Source organism: Drosophila eugracilis, unplaced genomic scaffold (genome assembly GCF_018153835.1).
Source record: "Drosophila eugracilis isolate 14026-0451.02 unplaced genomic scaffold, ASM1815383v1 contig_2155, whole genome shotgun sequence".
In the NCBI taxonomy this organism is placed as follows: domain Eukaryota; kingdom Metazoa; phylum Arthropoda; class Insecta; order Diptera; family Drosophilidae; genus Drosophila; species Drosophila eugracilis.
The window spans coordinates 435,250-454,962 of NW_024573039.1; the positions used below are offsets into that span (position 1 = coordinate 435,250).

General features: G+C 41.6%; 2 protein-coding genes across 4 annotated transcripts in view; one reads left to right on the forward strand and one right to left on the reverse strand.

Annotated features, from left to right (window-relative positions):
- Nucleotides 1–19,713, forward strand: part of LOC108117589 — a 118,972-nt gene that overhangs the window by 87,897 nt on the left and 11,362 nt on the right. The gene's annotated exons all lie outside the window — the stretch shown is intronic.
- Nucleotides 17,649–18,770, reverse strand: LOC108117591 (ubiquitin-conjugating enzyme E2 11-like). The gene is made up of 2 exons (XM_017230095.1): nucleotides 18,298–18,770; nucleotides 17,649–18,242 (listed from the first exon to the last, which is right to left on the reverse strand). The coding sequence occupies exons 1-2, from the start codon at nucleotides 18,556–18,558 to the stop codon at nucleotides 17,808–17,810; spliced, it is 696 nt and encodes a 231-aa protein (XP_017085584.1). The 5' UTR covers nucleotides 18,559–18,770; the 3' UTR covers nucleotides 17,649–17,807.

The window sequence follows — 19,713 nt, forward strand, 5'->3', positions numbered from 1 at the left end:
TACATTCCTCATTTGGACCATTTTTGGCTGTGCTATGGCTAAAAACTGATTTTTTCCGCCCAAAATCAAGTATACGTCCTCCGACAGCAGAGATTCCGGATTTGTTGCCGTCTCTTAGCTCTAACTCTGTCAAAACAAGACGCACGGTTTAAACGGTGACTGTTTTGTGCAGCTAACAACCAAATCTTTACTTCCCTATACCCACTTTTCACATAATTGCTCTGCACTTTTGCTGCGAGCTCTGATTTAATGGCTAAAAAATCAAAATTCCATATTTTATGCGGTTTTTTAGCTCTAGCTCAGCCAAAACAAGACGCACAGCCAAAAGAACGACTGTTTTGTGCTGCTAACGACCAGCACTTACCACCCCTATCACCCGTTTTTCGATTTTGGGAAAGTCAATTTTGGCCCAATTTTCGCATTTTTGATAAGGGGTACCATCACAAAATTTTCAAAAAATGGGCCCAAAATGAAGTTTCCCAGATTTGAATGCGAATCAATTGGGAATCATAGCAATCAAGTTACGTGCCCTACGAGCTATTACATTCCTCATTTGGACCATTTTTGGCTGTGCTATGGCTAAAAAACTGATTTTTTTCCGCCCAAAATCAAGTATACGTCCTCCGACAGCAGAGATTCCGGACTTGTTGCCGTCTCTTAGCTCTAACTTTGTCAAAACAAGACGCACGGTTAAAACGGTGACTGTTTTGTGCAGCTAACAACCAAATCTTTACTTCCCTATACCCACTTTTCACATAATTGCTCTGCACTTTTGCTGCGAGCTCTGATTTAATGGCTAAAAAATCAAAATTCCATATTTTATGCGGTTTTTTAGCTCTAGCTCAGCCAAAACAAGACGCACAGCCAAAAAAACGACTGTTTTGTGCTGCTAACGACCAGCACTTACCACCCCTATCACCCGTTTTTCGATTTTGGGAAAGTCAATTTTGGCCCAATTTTCGCATTTTTGATAAGGGGTACCATCATCAAAATTTTCAAAAAAATGGGCCCAAAATGAAGTTTCCCAGATTTGAATGCGAATCAATTGGGAATCATAGCAATCAAGTTACGAGCCCTAGGAGCTATTACATTCCTCATTTGGACCATTTTTTGGCTGTGCTATGGCTAAAAAACTGATTTTTTTCCGCCCAAAATCAAGTATACGTCCTCCGACAGCAGAGATTCCGGATTTGTTGCCGTCTCTTAGCTCTAACTCTGTCAAAACAAGACGCACGGTTTAAACGGTGACTGTTTTGTGCAGCTAACAACCAAATCTTTACTTCCCTATACCCACTTTTCACATAATTGCTCTGCACTTTTGCTGCGAGCTCTGATTTAATGGCTAAAAAATCAAAATTCCATATTTTATGCGGTTTTTTAGCTCTAGCTCAGCCAAAACAAGACGCACAGCCAAAAGAACGACTGTTTTGTGCTGCTAACGACCAGCACCTTACCACCCCTATCACCCGTTTTTCGATTTTGGGAAAGTCAATTTTGGCCCAATTTTCGCATTTTTGATAAGGGGTACCATCATCAAAATTTTCAAAAAATGGGCCCAAAATGAAGTTTCCCAGATTTGAATGCGAATCAATTGGGAATCATAGCAATCAAGTTACGAGCCCTACGAGCTATTACATTCCTCATTTGGACCATTTTTGGCTGTGCTATGGCTAAAAAACTGATTTTTTTCCGCCCAAAATCAAGTATACGTCTTCCGACAGCAGAGATTCCGGACTTGTTGCCGTCTCTTAGCTCTAACTTTGTCAAAACAAGACGCACGGTTAAAACGGTGACTGTTTTGTGCAGCTAACAACCAAATCTTTACTTCCCTATACCCACTTTTCACATAATTGCTCTGCACTTTTGCTGCGAGCTCTGATTTAATGGCTAAAAAATCAAAATTCCATATTTTATGCGGTTTTTTAGCTCTAGCTCAGCCAAAACAAGACGCACAGCCAAAAGAACGACTGTTTTGTGCTGCTAACGACCAGCACTTACCACCCCTATCACCCGTTTTTCGATTTTGGGAAAGTCAATTTTGGCCCAATTTTCGCATTTTTGATAAGGGGTACCATCATCAAAATTTTCAAAAAATGGGCCCAAAATTAAGTTTCCCAGATTTGAATGCGAATCAATTGGGAATCATAGCAATCAAGTTACGAGCCCTACGAGCTATTACATTCCTCATTTGGACCATTTTTGGCTGTGCTATGGCTAAAAAACTGATTTTTTTCCGCCCAAAATCAAGTATACGTCTTCCGACAGCAGAGATTCCGGACTTGTTGCCGTCTCTTAGCTCTAACTTTGTCAAAACAAGACGCACGGTTAAAACGGTGACTGTTTTGTGCAGCTAACAACCAAATCTTTACTTCCCTATACCCACTTTTCACATAATTGCTCTGCACTTTTGCTGCGAGCTCTGATTTAATGGCTAAAAAATCAAAATTCCATATTTTATGCGGTTTTTTAGCTCTAGCTCAGCCAAAACAAGACGCACAGCCAAAAGAACGACTGTTTTGTGCTGCTAACGACCAGCACTTACCACCCCTATCACCGGTTTTTCGATTTTGGGAAAGTCAATTTTGGCCCAATTTTCGCATTTTTGATAAGGGGTACCATCATCAAAATCCAGATTTGAATGCGAATCAATTGGGAATCATAGCAATCAAGTTACGTGCCCTACGAGCTATTACATTCCTCATTTGGACCATTTTTGGCTGTGCTATGGCTAAAAAACTGATTTTTTTCCGCCCAAAATCAAGTATACGACCTCCGACAGCAGAGATTCCGGATTTGTTGCCGTCTCTTAGCTCTAACTTTGTCAAAACAAGACGCACGGTTAAAACGGTGACTGTTTTGTGCAGCTAACAACCAAATCTTTACTTCCCTATACCCACTTTTCACATAATTGCTCTGCACTTTTGCTGCGAGCTCTGATTTAATGGCTAAAAAATCAAAATTCCATTTTTTTATGCGGTTTTTTAGCTCTAGCTCAGCCAAAACAAGACGCACAGCCAAAAGAACGACTGTTTTGTGCTGCTAACGACCAGCACTTACCACCCCTATCACCGGTTTTTCGATTTTGGGAAAGTCAATTTTGGCCCAATTTTCGCATTTTTGATAAGGGGTACCATCATCAAAATCCAGATTTGAATGCGAATCAATTGGGAATCATAGCAATCAAGTTACGAGCCCTACGAGCTATTACATTCCTCATTTGGACCATTTTTGGCTGTGCTATGGCTAAAAAACTGATTTTTTTCCGCCCAAATCAAGTATACGTCCTCCGACAGCAGAGATTCCGGACTTGTTGCCGTCTCTTAGCTCTAACTTTGTCAAAACAAGACGCACGGTTAAAACGGTGACTGTTTTGTGCAGCTACGAGCTATTACATTCCTCATTTGGACCATTTTTGGCTGTGCTATGGCTAAAAAACTGATTTTTTTCCGCCCAAAATCAAGTATACGTCCTCCGACAGCAGAGATTCCGGACTTGTTGCCGTCTCTTAGCTCTAACTTTGTCAAAACAAGACGCACGGTTAAAACGGTGACTGTTTTGTGCAGCTAACAACCAAATCTTTACTTCCCTATACCCACTTTTCACATAATTGCTCTGCACTTTTGCTGCGAGCTCTGATTTAATGGCTAAAAAATCAAAATTCCATATTTTATGCGGTTTTTTAGCTCTAGCTCAGCCAAAACAAGACGCACAGCCAAAAAAACGACTGTTTTGTGCTGCTAACGACCAGCACTTACCACCCCTATCACCCGTTTTTCGATTTTGGGAAAGTCAATTTTGGCCCAATTTTCGCATTTTTGATAAGGGGTACCATCATCAAAATTTTCAAAAAATGGGCCCAAAATGAAGTTTCCCAGATTTGAATGCGAATCAATTGGGAATCATAGCAATCAAGTTACGAGCCCTAGGAGCTATTACATTCCTCATTTGGACCATTTTTGGCTGTGCTATGGCTAAAAAACTGATTTTTTTCCGCCCAAAATCAAGTATACGTCCTCCGACAGCAGAGATTCCGGATTTGTTGCCGTCTCTTAGCTCTAACTCTGTCAAAACAAGACGCACGGTTTAAACGGTGACTGTTTTGTGCAGCTAACAACCAAATCTTTACTTCCCTATACCCACTTTTCACATAATTGCTCTGCACTTTTGCTGCGAGCTCTGATTTAATGGCTAAAAAATCAAAATTCCATATTTTATGCGGTTTTTTAGCTCTAGCTCAGCCAAAACAAGACGCACAGCCAAAAGAACGACTGTTTTGTGCTGCTAACGACCAGCACTTACCACCCCTATCACCCGTTTTTCGATTTTGGGAAAGTCAATTTTGGCCCAATTTTCGCATTTTTGATAAGGGGTACCATCATCAAAATTTTCAAAAAATGGGCCCAAAATGAAGTTTCCCAGATTTGAATGCGAATCAATTGGGAATCATAGCAATCAAGTTACGAGCCCTACGAGCTATTACATTCCTCATTTGGACCATTTTTGGCTGTGCTATGGCTAAAAAACTGATTTTTTTTCCGCCCAAAATCAAGTATACGTCTTCCGACAGCAGAGATTCCGGACTTGTTGCCGTCTCTTAGCTCTAACTTTGTCAAAACAAGACGCACGGTTAAAACGGTGACTGTTTTGTGCAGCTAACAACCAAATCTTTACTTCCCTATACCCACTTTTCACATAATTGCTCTGCACTTTTGCTGCGAGCTCTGATTTAATGGCTAAAAAATCAAAATTCCATATTTTATGCGGTTTTTTAGCTCTAGCTCAGCCAAAACAAGACGCACAGCCAAAAGAACGACTGTTTTGTGCTGCTAACGACCAGCACTTACCACCCCTATCACCCGTTTTTCGATTTTGGGAAAGTCAATTTTGGCCCAATTTTCGCATTTTTGATAAGGGGTACCATCATCAAAATTTTCAAAAAATGGGCCCAAAATTAAGTTTCCCAGATTTGAATGCGAATCAATTGGGAATCATAGCAATCAAGTTACGAGCCCTACGAGCTATTACATTCCTCATTTGGACCATTTTTGGCTGTGCTATGGCTAAAAAACTGATTTTTTTCCGCCCAAAATCAAGTATACGTCCTCCGACAGCAGAGATTCCGGACTTGTTGCCGTCTCTTAGCTCTAACTTTGTCAAAACAAGACGCACGGTTAAAACGGTGACTGTTTTGTGCAGCTAACAACCAAATCTTTACTTCCCTATACCCACTTTTCACATAATTGCTCTGCACTTTTGCTGCGAGCTCTGATTTAATGGCTAAAAAATCAAAATTCCATATTTTATGCGGTTTTTTAGCTCTAGCTCAGCCAAAACAAGACGCACAGCCAAAAGAACGACTGTTTTGTGCTGCTAACGACCAGCACTTACCACCCCTATCACCCGTTTTCGATTTTGGGAAAGTCAATTTTGGCCCAATTTTCGCATTTTTGATAAGGTACCATCATCAAAAATTTTCAAAAAATGGGCCCAAAATGAAGTTTCCCAGATTTGAATGCGAATCAATTGGGAATCATAGCAATCAAGTTACGAGCCCTACGAGCTATTACATTCCTCATTTGGACCATTTTTGGCTGTGCTATGGCTAAAAAACTGATTTTTTCCGCCCAAAATCAAGTATACGTCCTCCGACAGCAGAGATTCCGGACTTGTTGCCGTCTCTTAGCTCTAACTTTGTCAAAACAAGACGCACGGTTAAAACGGTGACTGTTTTGTGCAGCTAACAACCAAATCTTTACTTCCCTATACCCACTTTTCACATAATTGCTCTGCACTTTTGCTGCGAGCTCTGATTTAATGGCTAAAAAATCAAAATTCCATATTTTATGCGGTTTTTTAGCTCTAGCTCAGCCAAAACAAGACGCACAGCCAAAAGAACGACTGTTTTGTGCTGCTAACGACCAGCACTTACCACCCTATCACCCGTTTTTCGATTTTGGGAAAGTCAATTTTGGCCCAATTTTCGCATTTTTGATAAGGGGTACCATCACAAAATTTTCAAAAAATGGGCCCAAAATGAAGTTTCCCAGATTTGAATGCGAATCAATTGGGAATCATAGCAATCAAGTTACGAGCCCTACGAGCTATTACATTCCTCATTTGGACCATTTTTGGCTGTGCTATGGCTAAAAAACTGATTTTTTTCCGCCCAAAATCAAGTATACGTCTTCCGACAGCAGAGATTCCGGATTTGTTGCCGTCTCTTAGCTCTAACTTTGTCAAAACAAGACGCACGGTTAAAACGGTGACTGTTTTGTGCAGCTAACAACCAAATCTTTACTTCCCTATACCCACTTTTCACATAATTGCTCTGCACTTTTGCTGCGAGCTCTGATTTAATGGCTAAAAAATCAAAATTCCATATTTTATGCGGTTTTTTAGCTCTAGCTCAGCCAAAACAAGACGCACAGCCAAAAGAACGACTGTTTTGTGCTGCTAACGACCAGCACTTACCACCCCTATCACCCGTTTTTCGATTTTGGGAAAGTCAATTTTGGCCCAATTTTCGCATTTTTGATAAGGGGTACCATCACAAAATTTTCAAAAAATGGGCCCAAAATGAAGTTTCCCAGATTTGAATGCGAATCAATTGGGAATCATAGCAATCAAGTTACGTGCCCTACGAGCTATTACATTCCTCATTTGGACCATTTTTGGCTGTGCTATGGCTAAAAAACTGATTTTTTTTCCGCCCAAAATCAAGTATACGTCCTCCGACAGCAGAGATTCCGGATTTGTTGCCGTCTCTTAGCTCTAACTTTGTCAAAACAAGACGCACGGTTAAAACGGTGACTGTTTTGTGCAGCTAACAACCAAATCTTTACTTCCCTATACCCACTTTTCACATAATTGCTCTGCACTTTTGCTGCGAGCTCTGATTTAATGGCTAAAAAATCAAAATTCCATTTTTTTATGCGGTTTTTTAGCTCTAGCTCAGCCAAAACAAGACGCACAGCCAAAAGAACGACTGTTTTGTGCTGCTAACGACCAGCACTTACCACCCCTATCACCCGTTTTTCGATTTTGGGAAAGTCAATTTTGGCCCAATTTTCGCATTTTTGATAAGGGGTACCATCATCAAAATTTTCAAAAAATGGGCCCAAAATGAAGTTTCCCAGATTTGAATGCGAATCAATTGGGAATCATAGCAATCAAGTTACGAGCCCTACGAGCTATTACATTCCTCATTTGGACCATTTTTGGCTGTGCTATGGCTAAAAAACTGATTTTTTCCGCCCAAAATCAAGTATACGTCCTCCGACAGCAGAGATTCCGGACTTGTTGCCGTCTCTTAGCTCTAACTTTGTCAAAACAAGACGCACGGTTAAAACGGTGACTGTTTTGTGCAGCTAACAACCAAATCTTTACTTCCCTATACCCACTTTTCACATAATTGCTCTGCACTTTTGCTGCGAGCTCTGATTTAATGGCTAAAAAATCAAAATTCCATATTTTATGCGGTTTTTTAGCTCTAGCTCAGCCAAAACAAGACGCACAGCCAAAAGAACGACTGTTTTGTGCTGCTAACGACCAGCACTTACCACCCCTATCACCCGTTTTTCGATTTTGGGAAAGTCAATTTTGGCCCAATTTTCGCATTTTTGATAAGGGGTACCATCACAAAATTTTCAAAAAATGGGCCCAAAATGAAGTTTCCCAGATTTGAATGCGAATCAATTGGGAATCATAGCAATCAAGTTACGTGCCCTACGAGCTATTACATTCCTCATTTGGACCATTTTTGGCTGTGCTATGGCTAAAAAACTGATTTTTTTCCGCCCAAAATCAAGTATACGACCTCCGACAGCAGAGATTCCGGATTTGTTGCCGTCTCTTAGCTCTAACTTTGTCAAAACAAGACGCACGGTTAAAACGGTGACTGTTTTGTGCAGCTAACAACCAAATCTTTACTTCCCTATACCCACTTTTCACATAATTGCTCTGCACTTTTGCTGCGAGCTCTGATTTAATGGCTAAAAATCAAAATTCCATTTTTTTATGCGGTTTTTTAGCTCTAGCTCAGCCAAAACAAGACGCACAGCCAAAAGAACGACTGTTTTTGTGCTGCTAACGACCAGCACTTACCACCCCTATCACCCGTTTTTCGATTTTGGGAAAGTCAATTTTGGCCCAATTTTCGCATTTTTGATAAGGGGTACCATCATCAAAATTTTCAAAAAATGGGCCCAAAATGAAGTTTCCCAGATTTGAATGCGAATCAATTGGGAATCATAGCAATCAAGTTACGAGCCCTACGAGCTATTACATTCCTCATTTGGACCATTTTTGGCTGTGCTATGGCTAAAAAACTGATTTTTTCCGCCCAAAATCAAGTATACGTCCTCCGACAGCAGAGATTCCGGACTTGTTGCCGTCTCTTAGCTCTAACTTTGTCAAAACAAGACGCACGGTTAAAACGGTGACTGTTTTGTGCAGCTAACAACCAAATCTTTACTTCCCTATACCCACTTTTCACATAATTGCTCTGCAGTTTTGCTGCGAGCTCTGATTTAATGGCTAAAAAATCAAAATTCCATTTTTTATGCGGTTTTTTAGCTCTAGCTCAGCCAAAACAAGACGCACAGCCAAAAGAACGACTGTTTTGTGCTGCTAACGACCAGCACTTACCACCCCTATCACCCGTTTTTCGATTTTGGGAAAGTCAATTTTGGCCCAATTTTCGCATTTTTGATAAAATGGGCCCAAAATGAAGTTTCCCAGATTTGAATGCGAATCAATTGGGAATCATAGCAATCAAGTTACGAGCCCTACGAGCTATTACATTCCTCATTTGGACCATTTTTGGCTGTGCTATGGCTAAAAAACTGATTTTTTTCCGCCCAAAATCAAGTATACGTCCTCCGACAGCAGAGATTCCGGACTTGTTGCCGTCTCTTAGCTCTAACTTTGTCAAAACAAGACGCACGGTTAAAACGGTGACTGTTTTGTGCAGCTAACAACCAAATCTTTACTTCCCTATACCCACTTTTCACATAATTGCTCTGCACTTTTGCTGCGAGCTCTGATTTAATGGCTAAAAATCAAAATTCCATATTTTATGCGGTTTTTTAGCTCTAGCTCAGCCAAAACAAGACGCACAGCCAAAAGAACGACTGTTTTGTGCTGCTAACGACCAGCACTTACCACCCCTATCACCCGTTTTTCGATTTTGGGAAAGTCAATTTTGGCCCAATTTTCGCATTTTTGATAAGGGGGTACCATCACAAAATTTTCAAAAAATGGGCCCAAAATGAAGTTTCCCAGATTTGAATGCGAATCAATTGGGAATCATAGCAATCAAGTTACGTGCCCTACGAGCTATTACATTCCTCATTTGGACCATTTTTGGCTGTGCTATGGCTAAAAAACTGATTTTTTCCGCCCAAAATCAAGTATACGACCTCCGACAGCAGAGATTCCGGATTTGTTGCCGTCTCTTAGCTCTAACTTTGTCAAAACAAGACGCACGGTTAAAACGGTGACTGTTTTTGTGCAGCTAACAACCAAATCTTTACTTCCCTATACCCACTTTTCACATAATTGCTCTGCACTTTTTGCTGCGAGCTCTGATTTAATGGCTAAAAATCAAAATTCCATTTTTTTATGCGGTTTTTTAGCTCTAGCTCAGCCAAAACAAGACGCACAGCCAAAAGAACGACTGTTTTGTGCTGCTAACGACCAGCACTTACCACCCCTATCACCGTTTTTCGATTTTGGGAAAGTCAATTTTGGCCCAATTTTCGCATTTTTGATAAGGGGTACCATCATCAAAATTTTCAAAAAATGGGCCCAAAATGAAGTTTCCCAGATTTGAATGCGAATCAATTGGGAATCATAGCAATCAAGTTACGAGCCCTACGAGCTATTACATTCCTCATTTGGACCATTTTTGGCTGTGCTATGGCTAAAAAACTGATTTTTTTCCGCCCAAAATCAAGTATACGTCCTCCGACAGCAGAGATTCCGGACTTGTTGCCGTCTCTTAGCTCTAACTTTGTCAAAACAAGACGCACGGTTAAAACGGTGACTGTTTTGTGCAGCTAACAACCAAATCTTTACTTCCCTATACCCACTTTTCACATAATTGCTCTGCAGTTTTGCTGCGAGCTCTGATTTAATGGCTAAAAAATCAAAATTCCATTTTTTATGCGGTTTTTTAGCTCTAGCTCAGCCAAAACAAGACGCACAGCCAAAAGAACGACTGTTTTGTGCTGCTAACGACCAGCACTTACCACCCCTATCACCCGTTTTTCGATTTTGGGAAAGTCAATTTTGGCCCAATTTTCGCATTTTTGATAAAATGGGCCCAAAATGAAGTTTCCCAGATTTGAATGCGAATCAATTGGGAATCATAGCAATCAAGTTACGAGCCCTACGAGCTATTACATTCCTCATTTGGACCATTTTTGGCTGTGCTATGGCTAAAAAACTGATTTTTTCCGCCCAAAATCAAGTATACGTCCTCCGACAGCAGAGATTCCGGACTTGTTGCCGTCTCTTAGCTCTAACTTTGTCAAAACAAGACGCACGGTTAAAACGGTGACTGTTTTTGTGCAGCTAACAACCAAATCTTTACTTCCCTATACCCACTTTTCACATAATTGCTCTGCAGTTTTGCTGCGAGCTCTGATTTAATGGCTAAAAAATCAAAATTCCATATTTTATGCGGTTTTTTAGCTCTAGCTCAGCCAAAACAAGACGCACAGCCAAAAGAACGACTGTTTTTGTGCTGCTAACGACCAGCACTTACCACCCCTATCACCCGTTTTTCGATTTTGGGAAAGTCAATTTTGGCCCAATTTTCGCATTTTTGATAAGGGGTACCATCATCAAAATTTTCAAAAAATGGGCCCAAAATGAAGTTTCCCAGATTTGAATGCGAATCAATTGGGAATCATAGCAATCAAGTTACGAGCCCTACGAGCTATTACATTCCTCATTTGGACCATTTTTGGCTGTGCTATGGCTAAAAAACTGATTTTTTTCCGCCCAAAATCAAGTATACGTCTTCCGACAGCAGAGATTCCGGATTTGTTGCCGTCTCTTAGCTCTAACTTTGTCAAAACAAGACGCACGGTTAAAACGGTGACTGTTTTGTGCAGCTAACAACCAAATCTTTACTTCCCTATACCCACTTTTCACATAATTGCTCTGCACTTTTGCTGCGAGCTCTGATTTAATGGCTAAAAAATCAAAATTCCATTTTTTATGCGGTTTTTTAGCTCTAGCTCAGCCAAAACAAGACGCACAGCCAAAAGAACGACTGTTTTGTGCTGCTAACGACCAGCACTTACCACCCCTATCACCCGTTTTTCGATTTTGGGAAAGTCAATTTTGGCCCAATTTTCGCATTTTTGATCAAAAAAATTTTCAAAAAATGGGCCCAAAATGAAGTTTCCCAGATTTGAATGCGAATCAATTGGGAATCATAGCAATCAAGTTACGAGCCCTACGAGCTATTACATTCCTCATTTGGACCATTTTTGGCTGTGCTATGGCTAAAAAACTGATTTTTTTCCGCCCAAAATCAAGTATACGTCTTCCGACAGCAGAGATTCCGGATTTGTTGCCGTCTCTTAGCTCTAACTTTGTCAAAACAAGACGCACGGTTAAAACGGTGACTGTTTTGTGCAGCTAACAACCAAATCTTTACTTCCCTATACCCACTTTTCACATAATTGCTCTGCACTTTTGCTGCGAGCTCTGATTTAATGGCTAAAAAATCAAAATTCCATATTTTATGCGGTTTTTTAGCTCTAGCTCAGCCAAAACAAGACGCACAGCCAAAAGAACGACTGTTTTGTGCTGCTAACGACCAGCACTTACCACCCCTATCACCCGTTTTTCGATTTTGGGAAAGTCAATTTTGGCCCAATTTTCGCATTTTTGATAAGGGGTACCATCATCAAAATTTTCAAAAAATGGGCCCAAAATGAAGTTTCCCAGATTTGAATGCGAATCAATTGGGAATCATAGCAATCAAGTTACGAGCCCTACGAGCTATTACATTCCTCATTTGGACCATTTTTGGCTGTGCTATGGCTAAAAAACTGATTTTTTCCGCCCAAATCAAGTATACGTCTTCCGACAGCAGAGATTCCGGATTTGTTGCCGTCTCTTAGCTCTAACTTTGTCAAAACAAGACGCACGGTTAAAACGGTGACTGTTTTGTGCAGCTAACAACCAAATCTTTACTTCCCTATACCCACTTTTCACATAATTGCTCTGCACTTTTGCTGCGAGCTCTGATTTAATGGCTAAAAAATCAAAATTCCATTTTTTATGCGGTTTTTTAGCTCTAGCTCAGCCAAAACAAGACGCACAGCCAAAAGAACGACTGTTTTGTGCTGCTAACGACCAGCACTTACCACCCCTATCACCCGTTTTTCGATTTTGGGAAAGTCAATTTTGGCCCAATTTTCGCATTTTTGATAAGGGGTACCATCATCAAAATTTTCAAAAAATGGGCCCAAAATGAAGTTTCCCAGATTTGAATGCGAATCAATTGGGAATCATAGCAATCAAGTTACGAGCCCTACGAGCTATTACATTCCTCATTTGGACCATTTTTGGCTGTGCTATGGCTAAAAAACTGATTTTTTTCCGCCCAAATCAAGTATACGTCTTCCGACAGCAGAGATTCCGGATTTGTTGCCGTCTCTTAGCTCTAACTTTGTCAAAACAAGACGCACGGTTAAAACGGTGACTGTTTTGTGCAGCTAACAACCAAATCTTTACTTCCCTATACCCACTTTTCACATAATTGCTCTGCACTTTTGCTGCGAGCTCTGATTTAATGGCTAAAAAATCAAAATTCCATTTTTTATGCGGTTTTTTAGCTCTAGCTCAGCCAAAACAAGACGCACAGCCAAAAGAACGACTGTTTTGTGCTGCTAACGACCAGCACTTACCACCCCTATCACCCGTTTTTCGATTTTGGGAAAGTCAATTTTGGCCCAATTTTCGCATTTTTGATCAACAAAATTTTCAAAAAATTGGCCCAAAATGAAGTTTCCCAGATTTGAATGCGAATCAATTGGGAATCATAGCAATCAAGTTACGAGCCCTACGAGCTATTACATTCCTCATTTGGACCACTTTTGGCTGTGCTATGGCTAAAAAACTGATTTTTTTCCGCCCAAAATCAAGTATACGTCTTCCGACAGCAGAGATTCCGGATTTGTTGCCGTCTCTTAGCTCTAACTTTGTCAAAACAAGACGCACGGTTAAAACGGTGACTGTTTTGTGCAGCTAACAACCAAATCTTTACTTCCCTATACCCACTTTTCACATAATTGCTCTGCACTTTTGCTGCGAGCTCTGATTTAATGGCTAAAAAATCAAAATTCCATTTTTTATGCGGTTTTTTAGCTCTAGCTCAGCCAAAACAAGACGCACAGCCAAAAGAACGACTGTTTTGTGCTCCTAACGACCAGCACTTACCACCCCTATCACCCGTTTTCGATTTTTGAGAAAGTCAATTTTGGCCCAATTTTCGCATTTTTGATAAGGGGTACCATCAAAAAATTTTCAAAAAAATGGGCCCAAAATGAAGTTTCCCAGATTTGAATGCGAATCAATTGGGAATCATAGCAATCAAGTTACGAGCCCTACGAGCTATTACATTCCTCATTTGGACCATTTTTGGCTGTGCTATGGCTAAAAAACTGATTTTTTTCCGCCCAAAATCAAGTATACGTCTTCCGACAGCAGAGATTCCGGATTTGTTGCCGTCTCTTAGCTCTAACTTTGTCAAAACAAGACGCACGGTTAAAACGGTGACTGTTTTGTGCAGCTAACAACCAAATCTTTACTTCCCTATACCCACTTTTCACATAATTGCTCTGCACTTTTGCTGCGAGCTCTGATTTAATGGCTAAAAAATCAAAATTCCATATTTTATGCGGTTTTTTAGCTCTAGCTCAGCCAAAACAAGACGCACAGCCAAAATAAGGACTGTTTTGTGCTGCTAACGACCAGCACTTACCACCCCTATCACCCGTTTTTCGATTTTGGGAAAGTCAATTTTGGCCCAATTTTCGCATTTTTGATAAGGGGTACCATCATCAAAATTTTCAAAAAATGGGCCCAAAATGAAGTTTCCCAGATTTGAATGCGAATCAATTGGGAATCATAGCAATCAAGTTACGAGCCCTACGAGCTATTACATTCCTCATTTGGACCATTTTTGGCTGTGCTATGGCTAAAAAACTGATTTTTTTCCGCCCAAATCAAGTATACGTCTTCCGACAGCAGAGATTCCGGATTTGTTGCCGTCTCTTAGCTCTAACTTTGTCAAAACAAGACGCACGGTTAAAACGGTGACTGTTTTTGTGCAGCTAACAACCAAATCTTTACTTCCCTATACCCACTTTTCACATAATTGCTCTGCACTTTTGCTGCGAGCTCTGATTTAATGGCTAAAAAATCAAAATTCCATTTTTTATGCGGTTTTTTAGCTCTAGCTCAGCCAAAACAAGACGCACAGCCAAAAGAACGACTGTTTTGTGCTGCTAACGACCAGCACTTACCACCCCTATCACCCGTTTTTCGATTTTGGGAAAGTCAATTTTGGCCCAATTTTCGCATTTTTGATCAACAAAATTTTCAAAAAAATTGGCCCAAAATGAAGTTTCCCAGATTTGAATGCGAATCAATTGGGAATCATAGCAATCAAGTTACGAGCCCTACGAGCTATTACATTCCTCATTTGGACCACTTTTGGCTGTGCTATGGCTAAAAAACTGATTTTTTTTCCGCCCAAAATCAAGTATACGTCTTCCGACAGCAGAGATTCCGGATTTGTTGCCGTCTCTTAGCTCTAACTTTGTCAAAACAAGACGCACGGTTAAAACGGTGACTGTTTTGTGCAGCTAACAACCAAATCTTTACTTCCCTATACCCACTTTTCACATAATTGCTCTGCACTTTTGCTGCGAGCTCTGATTTAATGGCTAAAAAATCAAAATTCCATTTTTTATGCGGTTTTTTAGCTCTAGCTCAGCCAAAACAAGACGCACAGCCAAAAGAACGACTGTTTTGTGCTCCTAACGACCAGCACTTACCACCCCTATCACCCGTTTTTCGATTTTGAGAAAGTCAATTTTGGCCCAATTTTCGCATTTTTGATAAGGGGTACCATCAAAAAATTTTCAAAAAATGGGCCCAAAATGAAGTTTCCCAGATTTGAATGCGAATCAATTGGGAATCATAGCAATCAAGTTACGAGCCCTACGAGCTATTACATTCCTCATTTGGACCATTTTTGGCTGTGCTATGGCTAAAAAACTGATTTTTTTCCGCCCAAAATCAAGTATACGTCTTCCGACAGCAGAGATTCCGGATTTGTTGCCGTCTCTTAGCTCTAACTTTGTCAAAACAAGACGCACGGTTAAAACGGTGACTGTTTTGTGCAGCTAACAACCAAATCTTTACTTCCCTATACCCACTTTTCACATAATTGCTCTGCACTTTTGCTGCGAGCTCTGATTTAATGGCTAAAAAATCAAAATTCCATATTTTATGCGGTTTTTTAGCTCTAGCTCAGCCAAAACAAGACGCACAGCCAAAAGAACGACTGTTTTGTGCTCCTAACGACCAGCACTTACCACCCCTATCACTCGTTTTTCGATTTTGGGAAAGTCAATTTTGGCCCAATTTTCGCATTTTTGATCAACAAAATTTTCAAAAAATTGGCCCAAAATGAAGTTTCCCAGATTTGAATGCGAATCAATTGGGAATCATAGCAATCAAGTTACGAGCCCTACGAGCTATTACATTCCTCATTTGGACCATTTTTGGCTGTGCTATGGCTAAAAAACTGATTTTTTTCCGCCCAAAATCAAGTATACGTCTTCCGACAGCAGAGATTCCGGATTTGTTGCCGTCTCTTAGCTCTAACTTTGTCAAAACAAGACGCACGGTTAAAACGGTGACTGTTTTGTGCAGCTTACTACCGGAACGTAACACCCCTTTACTTACTTTTTGCGTTATTGTTTTGATTTTCTGCTGCGAGTGCCGATTCGAAATTTGAAAATAATTCGGAAAAATAATCTATTAAGATTAAGTAGTTTCTTAAGGTTTGGCCTTATCATCTAACTTAATGTTAACCTAAAAAGTGAGTGTAAAATAAATTCCTACTTCCTAGCCGTACACCCTGCAAGCACATAACGCTAGTCAAGACAAATTCAATTTGCTGCCGGTTCACAGGAAGAGGAAACGTAAAACGTAAACGTAAACGGAATATGTCAGTGCGGTGCGCCCTTAAGTATGCTATTAAAAATTTTCTAATTCCAACTTAATTGCTAACAAACAAGCTGTTCCTTGAACGACTGTGTGTGTGTCTTTTGGAGGGCATGTTAGCAGGCTACACGCACATGGGCAATAATTAAGGCAAACAACAAAGGCGCAGAGGGCGTGGCCTGGAAGACACACAGGTTAAAAATAAAGACCGGTAAATGGCGGCAAGGCAAAGACAAAAGTTAAGGAGCCATTGAGCCGCTGAAATGGTGATGGGATACCAAAGGACTTCCCCTCTGAAAAAAGACACATAAAATATGCAAGATCACTCCCCTTCCTCACTCGAAAAAACAAAGAAAAAACTCTGCGGTAATTGCCATCTACATAATTCACAAACTCCAGCTCAAGTTGCACAAAATTTTCGGAAATTTTCGGTTGGCTGCCTGAATTCTTTTCCCTTTTTCCGGTTTTGTCGTGCGACATTTGCCACACGTGCACGTACTTTTCGCCCTCGCTGTGGCCTTCCCAAGCCCCCAAAGCTCAAGGCCCGAAAACCCTAGTCCCCAAAACCCAGGGAAAAACCCCCATACCCCATACCCCATACCACGTACCTCATTTTCATCCACAATAATGCGCTGTGCTCATTAACGTTATAAAAATAATTGCTTAACACTCACCAACACACACACACTCACACACATAGCCTCACATACAGTTGCCATGTGCTAAATTCCAATTAACTGGCATTCGTGAGTGTGAATGTCACCTCGGCTACTTGGCCGCCAAGTTGGTAATCGTCCGAGATGAACGATGAAGTGCCACCGCGTCAGTTTTGGGCAGGCACTAATCAGTAGCAGGCCCTGTGTATACCCTGTATTCTTTAGATAACGAAATTATATTGAAAAGTCAACAAGATTTACAATAAATGAGATTTAAAGTACAAATTTTGATTGATTTTTGTTTGAAAGGTTCGACAGTTTTTTTATAGTAAATTTAATCCTTCTCAAACAGGGATATATTTACGCCTTAGTATTTGCCTAACAGAGATTTTTATCCAACTATTGAGCCGATCAAATGCTGCAACACCTGCTGCTGAGCTTGGAATTTTCCAACTTTTCCAGTTTTCCAACAGCAAAGTTTCCCTTGAAGTGAATATGCCCAAGGCGAAGTCTGAGCGGAAGGACCTTGACAGAGGATGGGGCTGCGGGTGAGGGGCAACAATATGGCATTTGATTATGCAAATTTCCATTTCCATTTCCATACGCCCCCGCATTTCCCCTTCAGCGCTTAGCACTTGGCTCGTTAAATTTGCATAAGTTACGGCGGCGCCTAAAATTATGCAACGCATATGGACCCACCTCGAAGGGCCAACAATTTTTAAACGAAATTCGTACAGACAACACCTTCGTGTTTATTCGCGAAAAATCTATCTGAAACACAATCGAAACTTTGTCCAAAACTATTCCGGCTCCACTCTCGACCAATCGATAAAACGCCGCCACCTTGGAGACTACGGAACTGGGACTGTAACTGCCTACTAGACTAAATATTCAATCCCACGGCACATCCATGGCATGCCGTTCGGTCCAGGAGCGAGCGATCTGATCGTAACGCTTGCGATCCTTTAGAAACTGCGCGGCCGCCTCAACATTGTAGGGCGTCAGTGGATCGGCATCGGTCAACAGTGCCATCAGCGATAGAAGCAGCTTGTCCACCGTAAGTCCTGGCGACCAGCACTGATGCTCGTCCAGTACATCCACACATATGTAGCCCAGTCCGTTCACATTGCAGTGGTAGAGGGGCGTAATGAAGCGTACAATGGGTGCCTCGAAGGGATATGCCTCCGGGAAACTCAAGGCCAGCTCAAAGACTCCGTCCTCGTAGGGACTGCCATCGGGTCCCCGGATCTTGGCACGCCATCTCAGCAGGTTGCTCATCGACTTGGGCCGCGCCCAAGTATGCTCCGGCGGATCGGTTTCCATAACCTAATTGCAGTGGGAGGATAAAATAATTTTAATAATCAATAATCGGAAAAGCTACTTTTAGTTCCTTGACAAGACGAAGCACTGCCGGAATGGCGTTTCTGGCCGCGGCTGCTAGGCGTCCGGTTTGCTCGTAACTGGGCGGAGCCCTCGTCCTCTCCCGGCTCAACTCCCTGGCCCGGTCCTGTTCTCTCAAACGATCTCTCAATCGCTGACGCCTCTCCAGCCAATGGATGGCCCTGTTTGCAAGTCCATTAAACTGAACACCATCGCCACGATTGCCCATGTCCACATACGGTAGTAGGCCCATCTCCGTCATGATCCCTTTCGTTCTGCCTTAGTTCAAATTCTTTTTTTCTAGTTCAACTCCTTTGCTGGGTTCCCCTGGCCTTTGGTCAAATCGATGTCGTGGTCCGTCGTTGGTCACGTGTCGCCTGTGCCTTAATGCATTAAAAACACATGCAGGAGCTCTTTTAATCTGGTCTTTTGCCGTTACGAATACAATAATTTAGAATGGGGGATTTACAGGCTCCTAACATTCATTACAAAAAGTGAAATTGAACTGACTGAGCACTCGTCCCTCTCACCATTCGTTGCCATCCGCTTGTGACAGGCAAAGCAATGGATTCTCCGCCATCGCCCCTCGGGGGAGAAACCCTTCTTCTGCCTTCGATTGGGTTGGAGAAGGTCGACGAGGACCTTTGAGTGTTCCAGAGTCACTGCGCAAACAGTAAACAAATCGCACACGTAAATTATATCGGGTAAACACAGTAGCGAATCAAAGAAGAGCATAAAGAGCAGTGCACTGCGAGAAAATGTGTTACCTATTATTTATTCAAGGAGCTAATATAAATATTGAAACGAAATTTAACTTAAAATATCTTAAAGATTTTCTTGATGAACATATAAAACTCTCACCTTTCAGTATCTCCCTACATAAACTTAAGATTTCTTCGAGTGTAGCCGGCATGCGGCATCGTTGTGCACCCGCGGCACGTCGGGTCAGCCAAGGTGTTGCTGTTGGATTTGGGTGTTGGTGCCGGCGGTGGCGGTGTTGGTGGCGACGGCGTTGCCTGACGTGTTGTCGCTGGCTTCGTGACAGAAGGGACTTGGGGCGGTACTTGCGAATGGAATGGCACTGCGGTTCGCATTTCTATGCAATCTGCGGTCGGATGAGGAGGAGCACTTGCTGTTTGCGTGGCTTTTTTATTTGGTCGCCTGTTAATGGCATGTTTTGATTCCGCGCTTGTAGAATACAAGAGAGAGAGAAAAAGAAACAAGGCGGAAAAGGGAAGGGGAAAGGGAAAAGAGCAACCGTCAGGGCAAACAACAAAGTGCCAGGCGGCGGTGGGCTTCGCAAAACGTAGCATAGCCCCAGGCGCTCCGGCACGCATACTTCCGCTTTCGCAGAATGTATATTTATGTCTGTCTGTGTGAGTGTGCTTGTGTGTGTGTGTAAAGGTTGGTAGTGATT

What these genes read in the sequence shown, in the direction of transcription:
- LOC108117591 (XM_017230095.1), bottom strand. Translation starts at nt 18,558, where the DNA reads ATGACGGAGATGGGCCTACTACCGTATGTGGACATGGGCAATCGTGGC. An exon ending in GTCTTGTCAAGGAACTAAAA is followed by an intron (nt 18,243 to 18,297) that starts GTAGCTTTTCCG and finishes CACTGCAATTAG; the next exon opens with GTTATGGAAACCGATCCGCC.